Consider the following 26388-nt stretch of genomic DNA (forward strand, 5'->3'; position numbering starts at 1 on the left):
TAGTTTTAAACACAACTTTATCTCCAAAACAGATAAAAGGCAGGCCATAGTCAGACCAGCACATTAGAAAATTATATAATTAGTCCACATCCAATGCCAACTTGCTTTGTTTACATACACCTGTCAAAGATAATTGATCAATGGCAATAAATGGCAACACTTATGTTACGTATACATGTCAGTGGCTTGTAGATCATTGATAACTGACAAGATGTATTAATGTGTATAGAAAGAATAAGGGCCGGTAAGGCTACGATGAGTAATGTTAATATGAAGCCAAATTTAAATCAAACCCAGACAGCTAAAATTTAAAAGGGAAAATTGTAGAACTCTTCTGGGTTATACTTTTAACTAAAACTGCATTAACAAAACCGCTATTGCGAGCCACTAATTATCCATTTCAAGACTACTACTACCATTGTATACCTGTACCCCATACTGAACACCTTGATGAGCAGGTCAAAGCATTTGTAATCGCTTTTGGGCTCACATTAGCTTCTAAACATATTCTAATGAACAAAATTTAACCTGGTTTATCGTACAATAGAATATCTCGTTTAATGAAGTTAAGTACTAACAAAAGTATAACTGCAAATTGTTGATTGTCAAATGACAATGCTTTATTAAATAGAGTCTATTGAAGAAATAACACTAGCCTGTATGGGTTTTCAATATAGACTTTAAAAAAATAAATCCCTTACAGGAAATGAACATGGGACAAAGAGCATCAGATACTCGTGGAATCACCTTTGAAGATGTCGTTGTTCCAAAGGAAAATGTCCTTATTGGAGAAGGCGCAGGATTCAAGATTGCAATGGGAGCCTTCGACAAAACTCGGCCACCGGTACGTATATTTTTGAGAATAAAACCGTTTTTTGTCTTTCTATATTTGGAGGGAGGAGGAGCGTGCGTAGCTGTTTTGGCTTCAGGTGACTTGGAGTCTAAATCCGCCTAGAAAAACAAATAATTATGTGTTAGTTGTTTTTGTATTCAATAGGTGTAGATTTGTAATCTAAATTCTCAGGGTTTCAAGCTCTGGTAGATTTCTAATTATCATTTTTTTTTTTTTTTTTTTTTTTTTGATTTTCATATATTGAATTCAAACGTTTAAATCTCGATATGTGTGTTGAGCATAAAAATAAAAAATTGAAATTTGATTCAGATTTAGCTTTTAGTAAGAGAATTGTCCTGTAAAAAATTTGATTTACTTTCTATTCTATTTTCTACTTTCTATTATACCAATCCCTTAAAAAAACAATAATGTTGTAAAAACCACCCCGCTTCGCAAAAAAGAAAAACAAAATTTTAAGACAACCTTGCCTCAGTGGCATAGCAAAACTCGAAAACAAATTTTTGACAGTAAAAAGAAGTTTAAATATTTTGCTTTTCAGTCCCGTTGTGACAGCACAATCCTAAAATACCAGTCGACAACCTAAAGGAGCTAGGATTATAAATTTCCCCTCCTTGTTATTACGAAATGAAGATTTTCGCCTCCCATTTGGCTTTTTTGGTAATATGGACAATCGCCTGATAAACTAAAATTAATTAAATACTTTTTGAGGGTAAGCTTTATCAGTAAAATATTACAGAGACCGCACAAAGTCACTGAAACTTTGTTTAAACTTGTTTGCGAAAAGAAACATTCTTAATAATTAAAAACTTATTAAAAACTCTACTATTAAAAACCCATTACAAAAAAAAAATTCGTCCCAACCCAAACCAGTGCTAGCGGTCCCAACCCCAAATACGCCTCTAAAATTGTAAATAGAATGTTGATCCTATTTTTAGATGGTTTTATTTCATATGGGACGTTCATATGGGATCGTCTCTTACTATTTTTCCGCTACAATTTGAGTTGTTGCTAATAAGTTGTTGCTATTGGTAAATTAGTATTCAGCTGTGTCATCAGTTTGGTGTAGGGTGGCAGTTATCCCCTACCGCTAGATTTTATTTCGCCGCCCTCTCTCCATTCTATATTCAGCTTTGACGGATTTATTTTACAGTAAATTTCTGTCTATATGCGTTTTTCTTTGCCTATTGCTGTCTGGTTGAAATATTTCAAAATTCATCATTAAAATTTCTTAGTTACAATTTTCTTCTGTAGTATTTTCTCTAATATTTCTTTGTTTTTGTCATAAATTCTCCAAAATTGTTTGTTGCTCTTTTTGTTTTCTTGGATTTTCATTCGAATATTTTGGAACAAAATTTGATTTTTTACATTTATTTCTGTTTGTCATAATTTTTTTTAGCCTTTTTATAAAAAAAATGGCTTTGGTATTTTCATTAAATAAACATTGCTCTCTGCATTCCGAAGCCAAAAAGCAAGATGGAACAGTTGTAATAAATAGTCAATTTCCGGCCCGGCTTATGGACGATCTTTTGTTTTTAAATACAGAATAACAGAGCGATGTTTGGCTCCAGTTTTTTATTACTTCTGCTGGATGGTTGATAATGCTTTCACTAAATCCTATTTGTAAACTAGAGCCAATAGCTTTAGCAAGTATTACTAAAATAAAGTTCTTGTTAACATAACAATATATATTATATCTGTCTTTGACATTGCTTCATGAGTCAGTAAGTATGTTACTGAAGCAGAGTTGCATTTTAAATCAGTTCTTTTTCATGGGCTATTCATTTCTTTGATGTATACTCGTATATTAATTGATCCATGTTTCTATATAGGTAGCAGCTGGGGCTGTTGGCCTGGCCCAGCGAGCTTTAGATGAAGCAACGAAATACGCAACCGAAAGAAAAACATTTGGAACAGAAATCTACAAACATCAGGTAAGTTTGTTTTCTTTTTTAATTGAAAAAAGGAAAAAAACTCACACCTCCTTTCCACTCGGTGACATAATAATAGTATCACTGAAATTTACTTTAACTTTAATGTCACATACACTAAATTAAAATCTTCAGTTAATTTTTCAACTTTTAACTGGTTAATTTTTCAACTGGGTAGTCAAATTTTTCAAACATCAGGTAAGTCTTTAAGCTGCTCTGTATAGATTTTTGTTGTTATTTTTCATGGAGCGAGATAAAAAAGGTGAGCAAATGTAAAGGAAAACAAATTGGGATGATAATAGGAATGAAGACAAACTTTAACGCCACGAAAATGAAATACTTTCTATAGCCTTATTTATTACATTTATTTTATTTTTGTTTCTTTTTAGACTGGGTCTAAGTGTTTTAGAAACAGTCTTTTTAGAGACAGTAAATAAAAAAAAAGCTTAAGATTAAAAGTATTTAAAGTTCTTATCGTATCCCTGAAAGGGGGCCTTATTCCTTACTAAGGACAGTAAAACGGGGCAGTGTGCGGTGGAATAGAAGTATAAATGCTTACTGTTCCCTTAAAAACGAAATCCCTTTTCACTTTGCTATGTACATAAGAACGCAAGAGGTATGTTTAAAATTAATGATAAAGTCTTTGCTTTGTCTTTTGTTGAATGATTTATCTGAGGAACATTAAACTGCTTCTTTTGTATGAAGGGCATGTCAAAAAAATTATTTGCGCTTTTCTAATCTTTGTGCCTTAAAAAGATGATGTTGTTCTTTAAATGAAGACTCAATTCCTCAATAAAATAAAAAAGGTGCTTTATTGCTATACTATTTTTAATTCCTAGCAAAATTAGACGTCTAAGTGGGATGATTCATAAAAGAGACAATCGTTTAAAGAAGTTACGGCTTTTTTACGTACGTCTTTTACGTTTTTCCTTGTTTGGAAAAACGTGCAAACTTGTTTTTCTTTTTTGACGCAAATGTTTGGTAGAATTGAATTTTAAGTGTTAGAAAAAAAAAGACTAGAATCCTGCATGTTTTCCAATCATTTGTTGGTATTCATTTGAATGACTTTTATCAAACTATAAACAATAAAAAAAAAATATGTTTCAATCTAACTTGGCTAGGTGTTTAATGAAAGTGAGGCTAAGATCGTGAGGCAAAGTCTTTTGGATTATGGTTTGTGTTAAATTTTACTTCTTCTTTAAGTCCTGCTGGGGCCAAAGGAAATGAGGGAAAGACGTCCAAACGAAGGATGTCCTCGATTAGGGTTGGCAGGGGTCATAAGAGATTTAAAAGAATCTGGAATTCTATAAGAAAGAATAATATAGAAGACTGGACACTAAGACTCGCGGGGAGAATATCCACAATATTATATAACGATTCTGTAACTAATTTATTTGGTAAAAGGGAAGGAGAGGGTAGAAAAGGCTTAAGGACACGAGCGTGGTTGAGCTTATAGAGTCGCACCATTGGCCCTCGTCCAAAACCAAATAACCGGCGACACCAGGAACCGAACTCCCGCCCTTTGGATAAAGGATTCCAAATCTAGCGTGCCAACCTCTCGGATAGGACGGCTTACAGAAGTTTAAAACTTAATTTTAAAAAAGTGTAGCTTTTTGCAAAGAGCGTTTAGTTTTGATGTGTCCTCGAATAGGGTGGGAAGGGGTTATAAAAGAGATTTAAAGGAATCTGAAACTCTATAAAAGAGAATAAAGAGAGAAGCACTGGACAGATTGGGGGAAGGAAGAGTATACAGAATTCTGCTGGACTCAGGTGCGATAAGTTGTCAGTAATAGTGTCACTCTTGACTAGTGGGGGAAAAAACTACGAAAAGTTTAGTTATGTCTCTTTCTTTGGCGAACTTGTTGAACATTTAATCATGTGAACGGTCCGCTATAATTTCAATTCTATTATATGAAATGGAATACAGTGAATGGAATACAGGAATACAATGAGCCCTAGAGAGTGAACTGAGTCAAGTAAAAAACTATAAGACGCAAAGTGTTTCTGTCATTTTTTTTTAGTTATAATCTACTGCTAGATTAACAGTCCTGATTGACTTTCAAATTTTTTTATACTCTAATTTGAGCTAATTATTTTCTAATTCTTCTCAAAGACCATTTTTAATTTCAATTTTAACTTTGAATATATGAATATATCTATTCTGGGGTTTTGTAAGAATGTAGCCAGGAATCAAAATTGCGTATGTTTTAGTGGCATATAAATTGTAAAGGTAAACTACTTGTAGTATACCAATATATTACTATCATTGCTAAATTGTTTTGTTTTCTTTAGTATTTTTTTATTCAATGGTAATGTTTTTTTTTTATATATTCTACAAAAAAATGAACTATTGTTTCTAGGCTGTTGCTTTTATTCTGGCAGACATGGCAATTGGAATTGAGACGTCTCGTCTTGCTTGGATGAAGTCAGCTTACGAAATTGATCAAGGTCGAAGAAATACGTACTACGCATCTATTGCTAAGGCTCTAGCTGCAGATGTTGCTAATAAATGTGCTACTGACGCAGTTCAGGTAAGGGTATATTTACGAATCAAGCGGCCAGACAAGGAAGTACATTTGCGCCTTTGACTTTTTTCACCTGGTCGAAATATCCAACCTACAACTCTTTTCATATTTTCAAGTAGGCTTGAAGTTCATAACTTTAAGTCCACAATGGTCCTGGATGCTTACCTACAAGTTCAGCTTCATTGGGCCACTCTTTCTCTTCTGTTTTTTTTTTTTTTTTTTTTTTTTTTTTTTTTTTTTTTTTTTTTTTTTTTGTTGCAAACTAGTCCTAGTCCTTTCTTCCGCTTCTCACCTTTCTTTTTTTTTCTCTCTCCTTTCCTTCTTTTCCGGCCAGTCTATCTTGTGTTTTCTTGAAATATATATATCTAAATATATAAAAATAAGTTGTCTGTGGATGGATGGATGGATGTGTCAGGTGACGTCACCTGAAAAAACTGGATCAGGTTACGTCAAAACTGAAAAAACTAAAAAAAGGCAAAAACTACAAAAAAAACTAAAAACTAATAAAAAAAATAAAAAAGCTAAAAAACTAAAAAAACTATAAAGGTAAAAACCAATAAAAAACTAAAAAAAAAACTGAAAAAACTAAAAAAAGGCAAAAACTATAAAAAAAACTAAAAACTAATAAAAAAAGTAAAAAAGCTAAAAAACTAAAAAAACTAAAAAAAGGTAAAAAACTAAAAAAAATAAAAAATAAAAAAAACTAAAAAAAAGGAAAAAACTGAAAAATAAGCTAAAATAAAGGTAAAAACCAATAAAAAACTAAAAAAAAAAAGGAAAAAACTAATAAATGACGACACTCAAAGAGAAAAAAAAGGCAAAAACTACAAAAAAAAACTAAAAACTAATAAAAAAAAATAAAAAAGCTAAAAAACTAAAAAAACTAAAAAAAGGCAAAAACTACAAAAAAAACTAAAAACTAATAAAAAAGCTAAAAAACTAAAAAAACTAAAAAAAAAGGCAAAAACTACAAAAAAACTAAAAACTAATAAAAAAAATAAAAAAGCTAAAAAACTAAAAAAAACTAAAAAAACTAAAAAAAGGTAAAAAACTAAAAAAACTAAAAACTAAAAAAAACTAAAAAAGGTAAAAACTAAAAGAACTAAAAAAGAAAAAAATAAATGACGACACTCAAAGAGAAAGCGACCAGGACAAAAGGAATGTTCGATTAGCAATCAACAAAGCACCGGGACACAGGGAGTATAAATGACGACCCGGGGGAAACAGGGGGATATAAATGACGACCGGGACAAAAAAACTAAAAAGAAAAAAAAACTAAAAACTAATAAAAAAACTAAAAAATCTAAAAATCTAAATAAGCTAAAAAAGAAAAAAAAAGGAAAAAAATAAAGGAGAAAAACAAAACTAAAAAACGAATGTATATACAGACCGGGACACCGGGATACAAATGACGACCGGGACCCGGGACACAGGGAATATAAATGACGACCGGGACACAGGGACACAACTCCGGTACACCGGGATACAAATGACGACCGGGACACAGGGAATATAAATGACGACCGGGACACAGGGACACAACTACAACGGGGACACCGGGGGAAACAGGGGGATATAAATGACGACCGGGACAAAAAAACTAAAAAGAAAAAAAAACTAAAAACTAATAAAAAAACTAAAAAATCTAAAAATCTAAATAAGCTAAAAAAGAAAAAAAAAGGAAAAAAATAAAGGAGAAAAACAAAACTAAAAAACGAATGTATATACAGACCGGGACACCGGGATACAAATGACGACCGGGACCCGGGACACAGGGAATATAAATGACGACCGGGACACAGGGACACAACTACAACGGGGACACCGGGGGAAACAGGGGGATGTAAATGACGACCGGGACACCGGGACAGGGAATGGTCGATTAGCAATCACCATCAACAAAGCTCAAGGGCAATCATTAGAATCATGAGGTATAGATCTGAATACAGATTGTTTTCCCATGGACCATTATATGTTGCATGTTCAAGAGTCGGTAAACCTGACAATCTATTTATATGCAAAGACAATGGGACAGCAAAGAATGTTGTATATTCGCAAGTTTTACGTAGTTAAAACCATATATATATATCTATCTATATTCACAGGTGGGACATAGGGACACAACTACAATGGCGCGTAACTATTATGGCGCGTAACGACTTACGCGCGCGGGGGGGCTTGGGGGGGCGCGAAGCGCCCCCCCCAACTAGGTGTTGGGGTGGCGCGAAGCGCCACCCCAACAGCTAGTATATATATATATATATATATATTTCAAGAATGAATCGTGGATATATCAGAATGGATACAGGCAGCAAAAAAAAGTGTATAAAATGATGTCGTGAGAACAAGCGCACAAGTCTCAAATTCCTCAGGCACACTAACGAAGGATGAAGGCCTAGCCTACTAAGTATAGGAAATCAACATAAAACTCGTGAAACGGGCATTACGTTAGGAAAAGAACCAAAAAACTGTCTCCTCTTTTAGTGATATTTATATGTTCATATATCAGTAAATATTAAATAAAGTGTGCATGCGTTTTTTCCCCTTTTCTGTTTATTTCTTATTTTTATTGATTGCACAATCCTACAATGAATTGTTTGCACTCCAAAATCAGATAAACTAATAAAGGCAGACGGTTGAAAATTTATACAAAATAATTTTGCTACGAAGAGAATCGACCTAGTTCCATCCAAATATAATCTAACATCACATTGCTGGTTTTGCTTTTTATTTCGATTTTGAGAAAAGATTTTGTGGCAAAACTATTTAACAATATAATGAATAAAACACGGAAGATAAACGCAATAACACAAAATCAGACGTTATTTAAATTCTGTAAAAAAGGAAAAGGTTATGCATAAAGAGAAAGTTTTCAGACTTATGATAGAAATTATACCTGTTAATCCTAGATAATTCCAACCACTCTTTAATTTTAAATTTCAGAACTAATTCAGTGTTACTAAGACAAGTTGGAAAACCTAGCAAAAAAATTCCAATGTTTAAAACAGCGATCGCGAATTGAAGACAAATCGTCGATTTTAAATCTCGAAGAAGAATGACATGATTGAGAACATGCAAGAGTATAACTGCGTTAAAGAGAGAATCTAAGATATCATGACGACAGATACCACGAAGCGTTATTATTGAGCCAAATGCCCTTCTAATTATTTCTTGAGTATTTATAATTAGCATTGATTTAGAATTTGAGCTGAAGCACAATAAGATAACTTCAGATAAAGAACAGCGTGAGAAACCGGAAATGAAGTAGTTCTTCTGTTGCAAATTAGTTCAGCTCAGTTATTGTCATTAACGGGAAAATACATGCATTGACATTTTTTTTACAGTAATAGAAAGGCTTAAGATTACTGGAAAGGGTATTAAAATTATAAATTAAACTAGTTTTAGAGCGACTCAATAAAATAATATCATCAGCAGATGCAATAAAAGACATATCCCGACCCCTAGAGATAAAGGCTGTAGACAGTGAATGAAGACACTCCATCAAACGTAGTATTATGAAGACATTCGGGGGTAAAACTCTACTTTGTCCAACTCCACGATCAACAGAAATTGGATTAAAAAAAGAATCAGAAATGGAAATCTTTATCCTAAGCCCCCAATACCAGAATCTATGAATTCTAATCACAGAAAGGGGGATCCCACCACTAATTACGGCTAAAAGAGCAGAAGATTGCGAAATATCGTCAAAGGCTCCTTTTATGTCAGTTAAAATTGTATAAAGAAACCAGAAGACCTTGACTCATTAATAATTGCATCAAATGTTGCATGGGCATGGTCACAGGCCTTTCGACTTTTGAAGCCTACTTGATAAAGGCCAACGTCCAAATGTTCAAAAATAGCCTTTATACACAGTTCAAAAAGCTTACCAATTAGAGAACCCTCTGTTATCGGTCTATAAGAATCACAAAGTTGGAGATCTCTTTTGCCGGATTCTGGGATAGGAGTTACCCCGCTCCAACCTTAAAAGATGAAGGAACCTTACCAAACTTGAGGATAAGATTAAAACAATTCAAAAGAAGAAGAAGAAGAAAGAAGTGGGAGCCAGTTTAACATGATTTGAGTTGGTCCCATCCTCATCTTGAAATGATTGTGGTTTTAGTTTACTACACGAACCCTATAAAGAATAATAAAAATTGTGGAATATAAATAAAAGTTCGATCAACATGTATAAGTTGTTGAGGATCATCACAAGGATTCGAAGGGTCGCCAAAATGGGTTTACTCGGTCAACAACTGAAGGTCTATTCTTTTTGGAAGGCTCATAAATTCTTTTTGTTTTAAGTAGATCTTTTCAAGGTTTCTTTTTGTTCATGTCAAGCTCAGACGAGGTGTCCATAAGCAAAATATTAAAATGACGACGAAGCTCCGACTGAAAAATCGCTTTTTTTCTTTGATGCACAGAAAAGCTGGATGACGATCCCGTGGCTTTTTTTGGCTAAAAAGCCAATTAGATTCGGGATTATCATGTACAAAAAAATTGACGACCAAAAAGGTTTTTCTATATTCAGTTTACACTGTTTTACTCGAAAAGTTTCTTTAGTACCATATTTTAAGAAGTGTAATAACTGAAAATATATAAAATTAAGCCTCAGGCTGTTTATTACCATTATGACAATTCAGGTTAACAGGAGCAGCTACTTTTCGTGCCAAAGATTAAACTTTATCATGGTAAACGGGTATCAGTGTATGACACGCAAACGTAAATGCTTCAAAAGACAAATCATCGTGATAACCTGTAGGCAAAGAGCAATTGACTAAAATGCAATCGAAAAGTTTGTAAACAAGAAAAGATTCATCAGCGTAATATAAAATAGCCCTAAATTCTTTGGGAACAAATGTAGTAACACCACCCACTTGGTGGGCTCCAGTAGGCCTTCCAGGAAGCGTAAATATATCTTGTAAGGGAACTTAACATATTCAACGAATGTTCCAACAAATAGTGGTCTTGCAAACGTTGTATTGAACTATCTTTAGGAACAACTTCATTCAGCACTGCAAATTTACCTACAATGATCCATTCGAATTAAAGGACGTAATTGTGATAATTGTGTTCGCTGGAGAAACTTCTCTATAGCAGGGCAACTAAAACTATAAGATGGATGTTATATTCGAGCTACAATTGGGGCAACAAGTCGTGTTATTGAAAGGAATATCTTTCGTTAATTTATGACTTCCACTGCAACGAGCACACTTTAAAGTAGCTGAATCCCGGTTCTTTTCAATGTGAGAGAAACTTTGACATTTAAAACATCTTTTAGCAATAACTTTGTCTGTCTCAAATCTGAAGAACTCGTAACATAATTTAGTCCCATGGACTATATTATGCTTCAAATATGCTTCAGATTCAAATGACACTTTTACCGTTGTTGACTTTCCAAGACGCCTGAAGTCCAGGATCCCAGGCAAAGTCGCTGCTAGAGTTTCGATGTCGAACTTTATATCCACACCACGGATTGTTCCGTAAAATTTAGGCTTCCTTAAATAAATGACATAGCCAGGGAAAGACCCATTAGATCAGAGGAGAACTTTTTCCCATATTCAGTTGCTACAGTAACAAAGATCAAATCACTGGTCTTTTTTCTTTCTCTGATACAGCTCGTATCAAACTTATCTAATTCATTTTTCCTGGAAATAGGATAACGTAACGAGCCTGAGCGTTAGCGATAGTAATAGTCTACTATATCGGATCTGTCGGCCAGGGAAGGCCAATCAAACGATATTGAAGGGGGGAGGGTCTGAGAGGCCTGGGTACTTCGACAGCGAGGACTGTATTTCTTTTCAAATCTCTCAACATACTTAATGGACTTCTCTAGCTTTCTACCATAGTCACTAACAAGTTGATCTAAGCGCACACTGGAATCAGACTTTTAAAAAGGGCTCTCTGAATGAGTGAGGCACTATTGCTGGTCATTTGAAACTTAAAACTTATATGGTCAAAATAAAAACCAGCTTCATAATGTACTTAGCTCTAGCAATTTCTGCATCCTTGCTACATCTCGTTACTTTCTTCACTGGATTTTCTGTAACTTTCCAGAGCAGATCTGTAAAATGCTATTTGCAAATGTATCGCAGACGTAAAACAGGAGAGAGTTCACAATCATATGAGATATCCCATCTGCAACTACAAAAGTTCCTGAAAAATTACATACCGAATCTACAGCCTCCTCACAGGCAGAAATATCCTTCTTTATCTGTTCACTTAGCAAAAGGAACATAAGTCGGGTTGTTTATAATAGGTACTTGCTGGCTGACACCCAAGAGAAAATCTTGAGACACAGGGGTTATGGCATTCAGATGGGTTTGCCTAGATATTGAAGAGTTAAGGGGGTCATTCCCACTAGTAAAGTAAAAAGCAAAGGATACGGCATTAGACTTTACAGTCCCTACCGGCGGTGCTGATCTCCGTTTCTTGGCCCTTCAACCAGGAAGTGCAATGGGGGGGGCAACCATCCTGTGCTTTCGCACACCCTTCCTGTTTACCTTCCCCAGATTTCTCCAGGTACCCATTTAGAGCTGGGTCGATTCTGGCTAAGCTTACAGAGTCACGCCATCGACCCGCGTCCCAAACTGAACAATTGGGTACACTGGGATTCGAACCTGCGTCCCATTCCCATTAGGGTCACTAGAAAATCCAGTAGCAGCTTTGCAGATGGAACAAATCCAATGAGGAGTATTATTTTTTTCGGAAAAGAGATCCCTGAACAAGAGGGAAAAAAACCAACTCTAGTACTTGGAGCACTGCAACAGTGTGCCTTTCCCCAAAGAACGTTCACAGCTGGTGCGCACTCTGAGAGACATAATATATGTCTCTCTTAGTCCTCACATAATATATGTCAACATAGTCCTATATAGGACTAAGTTGGAATAAAAGAGTTTTGTAACAAAAACAGGGACGGAAATAAATGATCTTTTTTTAGATAGTAACACTAAATTTATTGTGACAAGTGCATTTCGATTTCTTTGTTTGTTATCGTTTTTCTGGAAACTTATTTAGTGTTCTTTTCATTTCATATATCATGACGTAAAAAAAAAAAAAAAAACTCAAAATATATTATATCTTCAGCAAAGTGCGAATGATACTTTAATCTTTTGAGGACCTTACGGGGAAAATGCAACAAATAGGTCAATTAAACTGGTTATTCCGAATGTGTTTGCTTTGAGATTTTTCCATTATTTTATTATTATTTTTTTACTTCGATTCTTTTAGTTTCTTTGAATGTTAAGATGTAAAAAAAAAACATTGTTCAAAATACGTGTAAATATCAGTAAATTCAAATGGCACTTTAGTCTTTGGGGTTGTTAGGGATATGGCAGCTCAATTCTTATTTTTGGTACTTTTGTTAGTTTTAAGCTTGACTTTGCTATTTAGTTTAATTTTTATTCAATTTTAACTTAATTTTATTTTATTTAATTTTCTTTTTGATAGAATTTCAAATGCTATATAGTTATGTTTGCTCGTTTCAGATTCTAGAATCACTTTACTTTTCTGTTTTTAAGGTCATCACCAAGCTATAGCTATTACATTGACTGTGGTGGATATCTACAAAATTTTGCTCTTTTTCACGTCTCTTGGAACTTTCGCTTTTGAAACATAATCAACATATGTTTCCGCCTTCAAATGTTGTGGCCCAAGCTAATCATATTATAGGCAAAAAGAATAGTCTGTTTACTTTTCAGACTTTTAGGCTATTTTGATCAGACCATATTTTCAGGGGAGGAAATATAAAAAAGGTGTGAGAGGGGAGGGGTTGACTGCCCTCTGATTAATTTTTACTCTTAAAAACAACTTTAGAACTTTCAATTTCCAATCGAATGAGTCCTATTCGAAGTTTTGACGACCGCTCCTTCCACATTGTTTTGAAGGAGGAGTTGACTCTTGGCTTGTTGAAATGGTAAAAGTGTCCAAAAACCCTGTCGAAAATATAAGCGTTAGGGGTGTACTATTAGTAGACAAAGCTGAATAATATTTTTTTTCAAAGCCAGACCACAAAGAAAACTAAGTGATGCGTCCTTATTTTTTTCTCTTTTTATCGGGGAACCTGGGTTCTGTAGAAATTTTGAAAGGACCCTCAAACCCTGTTTAAAATATTATTGTGAAGTGGGGGGGGGAATTAGTGGATAAACTGAAAACCATATCACAAAGAAAAGTTAACCATTATTTTGCATTCGGGATCATTCTCAAAATACATGAAATCCGAAAATTTTGAGGGGGGGGGGGGCACTTAAAATGTAAAATCTGCAGACGGCTAAAAATTCTAAGGGCAGATTTGAAGTCAGCATCAGGAAACTGTAGGTCGAGAAATAAAAATAAAATTTGGCAGTAAAAGAAACAAAACGGTATTATGAACTGAATTTTGAATATATACCTATTTAGAATAGGAGCCCATACGAATCTTCGTAAAAATTTCGGCAAATAATAAATTTCTTCTCGCTACAAAAAATGGTTGAATAGCAATTTCGTTTTACGTTTTGTTTTATTCCGATTTTGTGCTATTTCTAACTCTAGTTTTTATTTGTGTTTAGCTATGCTATTAGATTATATTTAAGCTTCGCATGATTTTGGTTTTAGTCTTCATGTTGTTTTATTTAATTTTAGATTAATGTAGTTTTTTACATTTAAAATTTGAGCTGAAGCACAATAAAATAACTTCAGATAAAGAACAGCGTGAGAAACCAGAAATGAAGTAGTTCTTCTGTTGCAAATTAGTTCAGCTCAGTTATTGTCATTAACGGGAAAATACATGCGTTGACATTTTTTTTACAGTAATAGAAAGGCTTAAGATTACTGGAAAGGGTATTAAAATTATAAATTAAACTAGTTTTAGAGCGACTCAATAAAATAATATCATCAGCAGATGCAATAAAAGACACATCCCGACCCCTAGAGATAAAGGTTGTAGACAGTGAATGAAGACACTCCATCAAACGTAGTATTATGAAGACATTCGGGGGTAAAACTCTACTTTGTCCAACTCCACGATCAACAGAAATTGGATTAAAAAAAGAATCAGAAATGGAAATCTTTATCCTAAGCCCCCAATACCAGAATCTATGAATTCTAATCACAGAAAGGGGGATCCCACCACTAATTACGGCTAAAAGAGCAGAAGATTGCGAAATATCGTCAAAGGCTCCTTTTATGTCAGTTAAAATTGTATAAAGAAACCAGAAGACCTTGACTCATTAATAATTGCATCAAATGTTGCATGGGCATGGTCACAGGCCTTTCGACTTTTGAAGCCTACTTGATAAAGGCCAACGTCCAAATGTTCAAAAATAGCCTTTATACACAGTTCAAAAAGCTTACCAATTAGAGAACCCTCTGTTATCGGTCTATAAGAATCACAAAGTTGGAGATCTCTTTTGCCGGATTCTGGGATAGGAGTTACCCCGCTCCAACCTTAAAAGATGAAGGAACCTTACCAAACTTGAGGATAAGATTAAAACAATTCAAAAGAAGAAGAAGAAGAAAGAAGTGGGAGCCAGTTTAACATGATTTGAGTTGGTCCCATCCTCATCTTGAAATGATTGTGGTTTTAGTTTACTACACGAACCCTATAAAGAATAATAAAAATTGTGGAATATAAATAAAAGTTCGATCAACATGTATAAGTTGTTGAGGATCATCACAAGGATTCGAAGGGTCGCCAAAATGGGTTTACTCGGTCAACAACTGAAGGTCTATTCTTTTTGGAAGGCTCATAAATTCTTTTTGTTTTAAGTAGATCTTTTCAAGGTTTCTTTTTGTTCATGTCAAGCTCAGACGAGGTGTCCATAAGCAAAATATTAAAATGACGACGAAGCTCCGACTGAAAAATCGCTTTTTTTTTTCTTTGATGCACAGAAAAGCTGGATGACGATCCCATGGCTTTTTTTGGCTAAAAAGCCAATTAGATTCGGGATTATCATGTACAAAAAAATTGACGACCAAAAAGGTTTTTCTATATTCAGTTTACACTGTTTTACTCGAAAAGTTTCTTTAGTACCATATTTTAAGAAGTGTAATAACTGAAAATATATAAAATTAAGCCTCAGGCTGTTTATTACCATTATGACAATTCAGGTTAACAGGAGCAGCTACTTTTCGTGCCAAAGATTAAACTTTATCATGGTAAACGGGTATCAGTGTATGACACGCAAACGTAAATGCTTCAAAAGACAAATCATCGTGATAACCTGTAGGCAAAGAGCAATTGACTAAAATGCAATCGAAAAGTTTGTAAACAAGAAAAGATTCATCAGCGTAATATAAAATAGCCCTAAATTCTTTGGGAACAAATGTAGTAACACCACCCACTTGGTGGGCTCCAGTAGGCCTTCCAGGAAGCGTAAATATATCTTGTAAGGGAACTTAACATATTCAACGAATGTTCCAACAAATAGTGGTCTTGCAAACGTTGTATTGAACTATCTTTAGGAACAACTTCATTCAGCACTGCAAATTTACCTACAATGATCCATTCGAATTAAAGGACGTAATTGTGATAATTGTGTTCGCTGGAGAAACTTCTCTATAGCAGGGCAACTAAAACTATAAGATGGATGTTATATTCGAGCTACAATTGGTGCAACAAGTCGTGTTATTGAAAGGAATATATTTCGTTAATTTATGACTTCCACTGCAACGAGCACACTTTAAAGTAGCTGAATCCCGGTTCTTTTCAATGTGAGAGAAACTTTGACATTTAAAACATCTTTTAGCAATAACTTTGTCTGTCTCAAATCTGAAGAACTCGTAACATAATTTAGTCCCATGGACTATATTATGCTTCAAATATGCTTCAGATTCAAATGACACTTTTACCGTTGTTGACTTTCCAAGACGCCTGAAGTCCAGGATCCCAGGCAAAGTCGCTGCTAGAGTTTCGATGTCGAACTTTGTATCCACACCACGGATTGTTCCGTAAAATTTAGGCTTCCTTAAATAAATGACATAGCCAGGGAAAGACCCATTAGATCAGAGGAGAACTTTTTCCCATATTCAGTTGCTACAGTAACAAAGATCAAATCACTGGTCTTTTTTCTTTCTCTGATACAGCTCGTATCAAACTTATCTAATTCATTTTTCCTGGAAATAGGATAACGTAACGAGCCTGAGCGTTAGCGATAGTAATAGTCTACTATATCGGATCTGTCGGCCAGGGAAGGCCAATCAAACGATATTGAAGGGGGGAGGGTCTGAGAGGCCTGGGTACTTCGACAGCGAGGACTGTATTTCTTTTCAAATCTCTCAACATACTTAATGGACTTCTCTAGCTTTCTACCATAGTCACTAACAAGTTGATCTAAGCGCACACTGGAATCAGACTTTTAAAAAGGGCTCTCTGAATGAGTGAGGCACTATTGCTGGTCATTTGAAACTTAAAACTTATATGGTCAAAATAAAAACCAGCTTCATAATGTACTTAGCTCTAGCAATTTCTGCATCCTTGCTACATCTCGTTACTTTCTTCACTGGATTTTCTGTAACTTTCCAGAGCAGATCTGTAAAATGCTATTTGCAAATGTATCGCAGACGTAAAACAGGAGAGAGTTCACAATCATATGAGATATCCCATCTGCAACTACAAAAGTTCCTGAAAAATTACATACCGAATCTACAGCCTCCTCACAGGCAGAAATATCCTTCTTTATCTGTTCACTTAGCAAAAGGAACATAGTCGGGTTGTTTATAATAGGTACTTGCTGGCTGACACCCAAGAGAAAATCTTGAGACACAGGGGTTATGGCATTCAGATGGGTTTGCCTAGATATTGAAGAGTTAAGGGGGTCATTCCCACTAGTAAAGTAAAAAGCAAAGGATACGGCATTAGACTTTACAGTCCCTACCGGCGGTGCTGATCTCCGTTTCTTGGCCCTTCAACCAGGAAGTGCAATGGGGGGGGCAACCATCCTGTGCTTTCGCACACCCTTCCTGTTTACCTTCCCCAGATTTCTCCAGGTACCCATTTAGAGCTGGGTCGATTCTGGCTAAGCTTACAGAGTCACGCCATCGACCCGCGTCCCAAACTGAACAATTGGGTACACTGGGATTCGATCCTGCGTCCCATTCCCATTAGGGTCACTAGAAAATCCAGTAGCAGCTTTGCAGATGGAACAAATCCAATGAGGAGTATTATTTTTTTCGGAAAAGAGATCCCTGAACAAGAGGGAAAAAAACCAACTCTAGTACTTGGAGCACTGCAACAGTGTGCCTTTCCCCAAAGAACGCTCACAGCTGGTGCGCACTCTGAGAGACATAATATATGTCTCTCTTAGTCCTCACATAATATATGTCAACATAGTCCTATATAGGACTAAGTTGGAATAAAAGAGTTTTGTAACAAAAACAGGGACGGAAATAAATGATCTTTTTTTAGATAGTAACACTAAATTTATTGTGACAAGTGCATTTCGATTTCTTTGTTTGTTATCGTTTTTCTGGAAACTTATTTAGTGTTCTTTTCATTTCATATATCATGACGTAAAAAAAAAAAAAAAAACTCAAAATATATTATATCTTCAGCAAAGTGCGAATGATACTTTAATCTTTTGAGGACCTTACGGGGAAAATGCAACAAATAGGTCAATTAAACTGGTTATTCCGAATGTGTTTGCTTTGAGATTTTTCCATTATTTTATTATTATTTTTTTACTTCGATTCTTTTAGTTTCTTTAAATGTTAAGATGTAAAAAAAAAACATTGTTCAAAATACGTGTAAATATCAGTAAATTCAAATGGCACTTTAGTCTTTGGGGTTGTTAGGGATATGGCAGCTCAATTCTTATTTTTGGTACTTTTGTTAGTTTTAAGCTTGACTTTGCTATTTAGTTTAATTTTTATTCAATTTTAACTTAATTTTATTTTATTTAATTTTCTTTTTGATAGAATTTCAAATGCTATATAGTTATGTTTGCTCGTTTCAGATTCTAGAATCACTTTACTTTTCTGTTTTTAAGGTCATCACCAAGCTATAGCTATTACATTGACTGTGGTGGATATCTACAAAATTTTGCTCTTTTTCACGTCTCTTGAACTTTCGCTTTTGAAACATAATCAACATATGTTTCCGCCTTCAAATGTTGTGGCCCAAGCTAATCATATTATAGGCAAAAAGAATAGTCTGTTTACTTTTCAGACTTTTAGGCTATTTTGATCAGACCATATTTTCAGGGGAGGAAATATAAAAAAGGTGTGAGAGGGGAGGGGTTGACTGCCCTCTGATTAATTTTTACTCTTAAAAACAACTTTAGAACTTTCAATTTCCAATCGAATGAGTCCTATTCGAAGTTTCGACGACCGCTCCTTCCACATTGTTTTGAAGGAGGAGTTGACTCTTGGCTTGTTGAAATGGTAAAAGTGTCCAAAAACCCTGTCGAAAATATAAGCGTTAGGGGTGTACTATTAGTAGACAAAGCTGAATAATATTTTTTTTCAAAGCCAGACCACAAAGAAAACTAAGTGATGCGTCCTTATTTTTTTCTCTTTTTATCGGGGAACCTGGGTTCTGTAGAAATTTTGAAAGGACCCTCAAACCCTGTTTAAAATATTATTGCGAAGTGGGGGGAGGGAATTAGTGGATAAACTGAAAACCATATCACAAAGAAAAGTTAACCATTATTTTGCATTCGGGATCATTCTCAAAATACATGAAATCCGAAAATTTTGAGGGGGGGGGGGGCACTTAAAATGTAAAATCTGCAGACGGCTAAAAATTCTAAGGGCAGATTTGAAGTCAGCATCAGGAAACTGTAGGTCGAGAAATAAAAATAAAATTTGGCAGTAAAAGAAACAAAACGGTATTATGAACTGAATTTTGAATATATACCTATTTAGAATAGGAGCCCATACGAATCTTCGTAAAATTTCGGCAAATAATAAATTTCTTCTCGCTACAAAAAATGGTTGAATAGCAATTTCGTTTTACGTTTTGTTTTATTCCGATTTTGTGCTATTTCTAACTCTAGTTTTTATTTGTGTTTAGCTATGCTATTAGATTATATTTAAGCTTCGCATGATTTTGGTTTTAGTCTTCATGTTGTTTTATTTAATTTTAGATTAATGTAGTTTTTTACATTTAAAATTTGAGCTGAAGCACAATAAAATAACTTCAGATAAAGAACAGCGTGAGAAACCAGAAATGAAGTAGTTCTTCTGTTGCAAATTAGTTCAGCTCAGTTATTGTCATTAACGGGAAAATACATGCATTGACATTTTTTTTACAGTAATAGAAAGGCTTAAGATTACTGGAAAGGGTATTAAAATTATAAATTAAACTAGTTTTAGAGCGACTCAATAAAATAATATCATCAGCAGATGCAATAAAAGACACATCCCGACCCCTAGAGATAAAGGTTGTAGACAGTGAATGAAGACACTCCATCAAACGTAGTATTATGAAGACATTCGGGGGTAAAACTCTACTTTGTCCAACTCCACGATCAACAGAAATTGGATTAAAAAAAGAATCAGAAATGGAAATCTTTATCCTAAGCCCCCAATACCAGAATCTATGAATTCTAATCACAGAAAGGGGGATCCCACCACTAATTACGGCTAAAAGAGCAGAAGATTGCGAAATATCGTCAAAGGCTCCTTTTATGTCAGTTAAAATTGTATAAAGAAACCAGAAGACCTTGACTCATTAATAATTGCATCAAATGTTGCATGGGCATGGTCACAGGCCTTTCGACTTTTGAAGCCTACTTGATAAAGGCCAACGTCCAAATGTTCAAAAATAGCCTTTATACACAGTTCAAAAAGCTTACCAATTAGAGAACCCTCTGTTATCGGTCTATAAGAATCACAAAGTTGGAGATCTCTTTTGCCGGATTCTGGGATAGGAGTTACCCCGCTCCAACCTTAAAAGATGAAGGAACCTTACCAAACTTGAGGATAAGATTAAAACAATTCAAAAGAAGAAGAAGAAGAAAGAAGTGGGAGCCAGTTTAACATGATTTGAGTTGGTCCCATCCTCATCTTGAAATGATTGTGGTTTTAGTTTACTACACGAACCCTATAAAGAATAATAAAAATTGTGGAATATAAATAAAAGTTCGATCAACATGTATAAGTTGTTGAGGATCATCACAAGGATTCGAAGGGTCGCCAAAATGGGTTTACTCGGTCAACAACTGAAGGTCTATTCTTTTTGGAAGGCTCATAAATTCTTTTTGTTTTAAGTAGATCTTTTCAAGGTTTCTTTTTGTTCATGTCAAGCTCAGACGAGGTGTCCATAAGCAAAATATTAAAATGACGACGAAGCTCCGACTGAAAAATCGCTTTTTTTTTTCTTTGATGCACAGAAAAGCTGGATGACGATCCCATGGCTTTTTTTGGCTAAAAAGCCAATTAGATTCGGGATTATCATGTACAAAAAAATTGACGACCAAAAAGGTTTTTCTATATTCAGTTTACACTGTTTTACTCGAAAAGTTTCTTTAGTACCATATTTTAAGAAGTGTAATAACTGAAAATATATAAAATTAAGCCTCAGGCTGTTTATTACCATTATGACAATTCAGGTTAACAGGAGCAGCTACTTTTCGTGCCAAAGATTAAACTTTATCATGGTAAACGGGTATCAGTGTATGACACGCAAACGTAAATGCTTCAAAAGACAAATCATCGTGATAACCTGTAGGCAAAGAGCAATTGACTAAAATGCAATCGAAAAGTTTGTAAGCAAGAAAAGATTCATCAGCGTAATATAAAATAGCCCTAAATTCTTTGGGAACAAATGTAGTAACACCACCCACTTGGTGGGCTCCAGTAGGCCTTCCAGGAAGCGTAAATATATCTTGTAAGGGAACTTAACATATTCAACGAATGTTCCAACAAATAGTGGTCTTGCAAACGTTGTATTGAACTATCTTTAGGAACAACTTCATTCAGCACTGCAAATTTACCTACAATGATCCATTCGAATTAAAGGACGTAATTGTGATAATTGTGTTCGCTGGAGAAACTTCTCTATAGCAGGGCAACTAAAACTATAAGATGGATGTTATATTCGAGCTACAATTGGTGCAACAAGTCGTGTTATTGAAAGGAATATCTTTCGTTAATTTATGACTTCCACTGCAACGAGCACACTTTAAAGTAGCTGAATCCCGGTTCTTTTCAATGTGAGAGAAACTTTGACATTTAAAACATCTTTTAGCAATAACTTTGTCTGTCTCAAATCTGAAGAACTCGTAACATAATTTAGTCCCATGGACTATATTATGCTTCAAATATGCTTCAGATTCAAATGACACTTTTACCGTTGTTGACTTTCCAAGACGCCTGAAGTCCAGGATCCCAGGCAAAGTCGCTGCTAGAGTTTCGATGTCGAACTTTATATCCACACCACGGATTGTTCCGTAAAATTTAGGCTTCCTTAAATAAATGACATAGCCAGGGAAAGACCCATTAGATCAGAGGAGAACTTTTTCCCATATTCAGTTGCTACAGTAACAAAGATCAAATCACTGGTCTTTTTTCTTTCTCTGATACAGCTCGTATCAAACTTATCTAATTCATTTTTCCTGGAAATAGGATAACGTAACGAGCCTGAGCGTTAGCGATAGTAATAGTCTACTATATCGGATCTGTCGGCCAGGGAAGGCCAATCAAACGATATTGAAGGGGGGAGGGTCTGAGAGGCCTGGGTACTTCGACAGCGAGGACTGTATTTCTTTTCAAATCTCTCAACATACTTAATGGACTTCTCTAGCTTTCTACCATAGTCACTAACAAGTTGATCTAAGCGCACACTGGAATCAGACTTTTAAAAAGGGCTCTCTGAATGAGTGAGGCACTATTGCTGGTCATTTGAAACTTAAAACTTATATGGTCAAAATAAAAACCAGCTTCATAATGTACTTAGCTCTAGCAATTTCTGCATCCTTGCTACATCTCGTTACTTTCTTCACTGGATTTTCTGTAACTTTCCAGAGCAGATCTGTAAAATGCTATTTGCAAATGTATCGCAGACGTAAAACAGGAGAGAGTTCACAATCATATGAGATATCCCATCTGCAACTACAAAAGTTCCTGAAAAATTACATACCGAATCTACAGCCTCCTCACAGGCAGAAATATCCTTCTTTATCTGTTCACTTAGCAAAAGGAACATAGTCGGGTTGTTTATAATAGGTACTTGCTGGCTGACACCCAAGAGAAAATCTTGAGACACAGGGGTTATGGCATTCAGATGGGTTTGCCTAGATATTGAAGAGTTAAGGGGGTCATTCCCACTAGTAAAGTAAAAAGCAAAGGATACGGCATTAGACTTTACAGTCCCTACCGGCGGTGCTGATCTCCGTTTCTTGGCCCTTCAACCAGGAAGTGCAATGGGGGGGGCAACCATCCTGTGCTTTCGCACACCCTTCCTGTTTACCTTCCCCAGATTTCTCCAGGTACCCATTTAGAGCTGGGTCGATTCTGGCTAAGCTTACAGAGTCACGCCATCGACCCGCGTCCCAAACTGAACAATTGGGTACACTGGGATTCGAACCTGCGTCCCATTCCCATTAGGGTCACTAGAAAATCCAGTAGCAGCTTTGCAGATGGAACAAATCCAATGAGGAGTATTATTTTTTTCGGAAAAGAGATCCCTGAACAAGAGGGAAAAAAACCAACTCTAGTACTTGGAGCACTGCAACAGTGTGCCTTTCCCCAAAGAACGTTCACAGCTGGTGCGCACTCTGAGAGACATAATATATGTCTCTCTTAGTCCTCACATAATATATGTCAACATAGTCCTATATAGGACTAAGTTGGAATAAAAGAGTTTTGTAACAAAAACAGGGACGGAAATAAATGATCTTTTTTTAGATAGTAACACTAAATTTATTGTGACAAGTGCATTTCGATTTCTTTGTTTGTTATCGTTTTTCTGGAAACTTATTTAGTGTTCTTTTCATTTCATATATCATGACGTAAAAAAAAAAAAAAAAACTCAAAATATATTATATCTTCAGCAAAGTGCGAATGATACTTTAATCTTTTGAGGACCTTACGGGGAAAATGCAACAAATAGGTCAATTAAACTGGTTATTCCGAATGTGTTTGCTTTGAGATTTTTCCATTATTTTATTATTATTTTTTTACTTCGATTCTTTTAGTTTCTTTCAATGTTAAGATGTAAAAAAAAACATTGTTCAAAATACGTGTAAATATCAGTAAATTCAAATGGCACTTTAGTCTTTGGGGTTGTTAGGGATATGGCAGCTCAATTCTTATTTTTGGTACTTTTGTTAGTTTTAAGCTTGACTTTGCTATTTAGTTTAATTTTTATTCAATTTTAACTTAATTTTATTTTATTTAATTTTCTTTTTGATAGAATTTCAAATGCTATATAGTTATGTTTGCTCGTTTCAGATTCTAGAATCACTTTACTTTTCTGTTTTTAAGGTCATCACCAAGCTATAGCTATTACATTGACTGTGGTGGATATCTACAAAATTTTGCTCTTTTTCACGTCTCTTGGAACTTTCGCTTTTGAAACATAATCAACATATGTTTCCGCCTTCAAATGTTGTGGCCCAAGCCAATCATATTATAGGCAAAAAGAATAGTCTGTTTACTTTTCAGACTTTTAGGCTATTTTGATCAGACCATATTTTCAGGGGAGGAAATATAAAAAAGGTGTGAGAGGGGAGGGGTTGACTGCCCTCTGATTAATTTTTACTCTTAAAAACAACTTTAGAACTTTCAATTTCCAATCGAATGAGTCCTATTCGAAGTTTCGACGACCGCTCCTTCCACATTGTTTTGAAGGAGGAGTTGACTCTTGGCTTGTTGAAATGGTAAAAGTGTCCAAAAACCCTGTCGAAAATATAAGCGTTAGGGGTGTACTATTAGTAGACAAAGCTGAATAATATTTTTTTTTCAAAGCCAGACCACAAAGAAAACTAAGTGATGCGTCCTTATTTTTTTCTCTTTTTATCGGGGAACCTGGGTTCTGTAGAAATTTTGAAAGGACCCTCAAACACTGTTTAAAATATTGTTGCGAAGTGGGGGGAGGGAATTAGTGGATAAACTGAAAACCATATCACAAAGAAAAGTTAACCATTATTTTGCATTCAGGATCATTCTCAAAATACATGAAATCCGGAAATTTGAGGGGGGGGGCACTTAAAATGTAAAATCTGCAGACGGCTAAAAATTCTAAGGGCAGATTTGAAGTCAGCATCAGGAAACTGTAGGTCGAGAAATAAAAATAAAATTTGGCAGTAAAAGAAACAAAACGGTATTATGAACTGAATTTTGAATATATACCTATTTAGAATAGGAGCCCATACGAATCTTCGTAAAATTTCGGCAAATAATAAATTTCTTCTCGCTACAAAAAATGGTTGAATAGCAATTTCGTTTTACGTTTTGTTTTATTCCGATTTTGTGCTATTTCTAACTCTAGTTTTTATTTGTGTTTAGCTATGCTATTAGATTATATTTAAGCTTTGCATGATTTTGGTTTTAGTCTTCATGTTGTTTTATTTAATTTTAGATTAATGTAGTTTTTTACATCAGTGTTTCATTTATTTCCTTTCAGGTTTTTGGTGGTAATGGTTTCAACAGCGATTATCCGGTGGAAAAGTTGATGAGAGATGCAAAAATTTACCAGATTTACGAAGGGACTGCTCAAATTCAGAGAGTAATAATTTCTCGTGAACACTTACAAATGTATAAACAAAGTCATTAGTGTTTTTTTTTTTTTTCACTTGTTCTTCAATATGATAATAATTTTCTTTTAATCAGGGGTTATAAACAGTGGAATGTAGATTGTTACCAAGATTTAAAACTGAATTTTTCGCAATAAACCAGTCCGAAATGTTATTTACTCTTTGTATAGCTGAGGACTCCCTTTTATGCCAAATCAATTCTCAAATCTATTGTCATAAGCTGCATTTTCTTATGTAGTCGTACTTAAGATTATTTATTTATTGTATGTTTGGGATTCGAGTTCGATGTATTGATACATAGAAAGATAATTTTTTATTTTCAACAATTAAATACATAAATATGACAAACCAGTGCACATGCCTGGTGGCACTGACAGTGTTACATACAAGAAAATAAAAACAAGCTCTGACTATGCTACATACTTTAACTCTGATAAATTAAAATAAATCAAGCCAAAGTAAATACAAGCCTACAGCATCAACATAAATATACCCAAAAAATAAACAAAAAATAATTCCCCGGAATTCGTTTTGTCGCGATCATGGCCTGTCTCTCACCAATGAAACACATGCGCCTTTTTACATGCACGCAGGGGATAAAGACGCATGGTTAGAATCGTGAGATCATAATGCTTCATCTTTAGCTTAGGCATGTACCTCTGTAAGATATTTATATTTTGTTATGTAAGACCAAGGTTTTAAAGGAAAATTGATGAAGATACTCCGGAGCTATTAATGGTGTGCAGGGCTTCAAGTCAACGTTTCAGTTGACTCTTGTTCACAGAAACAGATAGCAAGCATGTGGCACTGCCTTGCGGCAGAAGGAGGTAAACCCGGGGTCCTGTTTTGCAAAGCAGAGAATAAAATCCACTACGCTACCACGAGATAAGATACTCCGGATCTATTAATAGTGTGCGGGACTTCGAGTCAACGTTTCAGTTGCCTGCTGCTCACAGGGACAGATAGCAAGCATGTGGCACTGCCTTGTGACAGAAGGAGTTAAACCCGGGGTCCTGTTTTGCAAAGCAGAGCATCAATCCACTACGCTACGAGATAAGATACTCTGGAGCCTATTAATGATGCGCATGGCTTCGAGTCAACGTTTCAGTTGACTGTTGTTCACAGGGACAGATAGCAAGCATGTGGCACTGCCTTGTGGCAGAAGGAATTAAACCCGGGGTCCTGTTTTGCAAAGCAGAGCATCAATCCACTACGCTACCACGAGATAAGATACTCCGGATCTATTAATAGTGTGCGGGACTTTGAGTCAACGTTTCAGTTGCCTGTTGCTCACAGGAACAGATAGCAAGCTTGTGGCACTGCCTTGCGGCAGAAGGAATTAAACCCGGGGTCCTGTTTTGCAAAGCAGAGCATTAATCCACTACGCTACCACGAGATAAGATACTCCGGAG

General features: G+C 35.2%; 1 protein-coding gene across 1 annotated transcript in view; it reads left to right on the top strand.

Moving 5' to 3' along the window:
* Positions 1-25130, top strand: part of LOC136039832 (medium-chain specific acyl-CoA dehydrogenase, mitochondrial-like) — a 63007-nt gene extending 37877 nt beyond the window's left edge. Inside the window, exons 8-11 of the mRNA XM_065723745.1 lie at positions 704-844; positions 2683-2784; positions 5142-5312; positions 24847-25130. Of these exons, the coding sequence (XP_065579817.1) occupies positions 704-844; positions 2683-2784; positions 5142-5312; positions 24847-24996 (564 nt within the window). The 3' untranslated portion in view covers positions 24997-25130. The remainder of the gene's footprint in view (positions 1-703; positions 845-2682; positions 2785-5141; positions 5313-24846) is intronic.
* The last annotated feature ends 1258 nt before the right edge of the window (positions 25131-26388 follow it).

This window comes from Artemia franciscana, chromosome 20 (assembly GCF_032884065.1).
Source record: "Artemia franciscana chromosome 20, ASM3288406v1, whole genome shotgun sequence".
NCBI classification, from domain to species: domain Eukaryota; kingdom Metazoa; phylum Arthropoda; class Branchiopoda; order Anostraca; family Artemiidae; genus Artemia; species Artemia franciscana.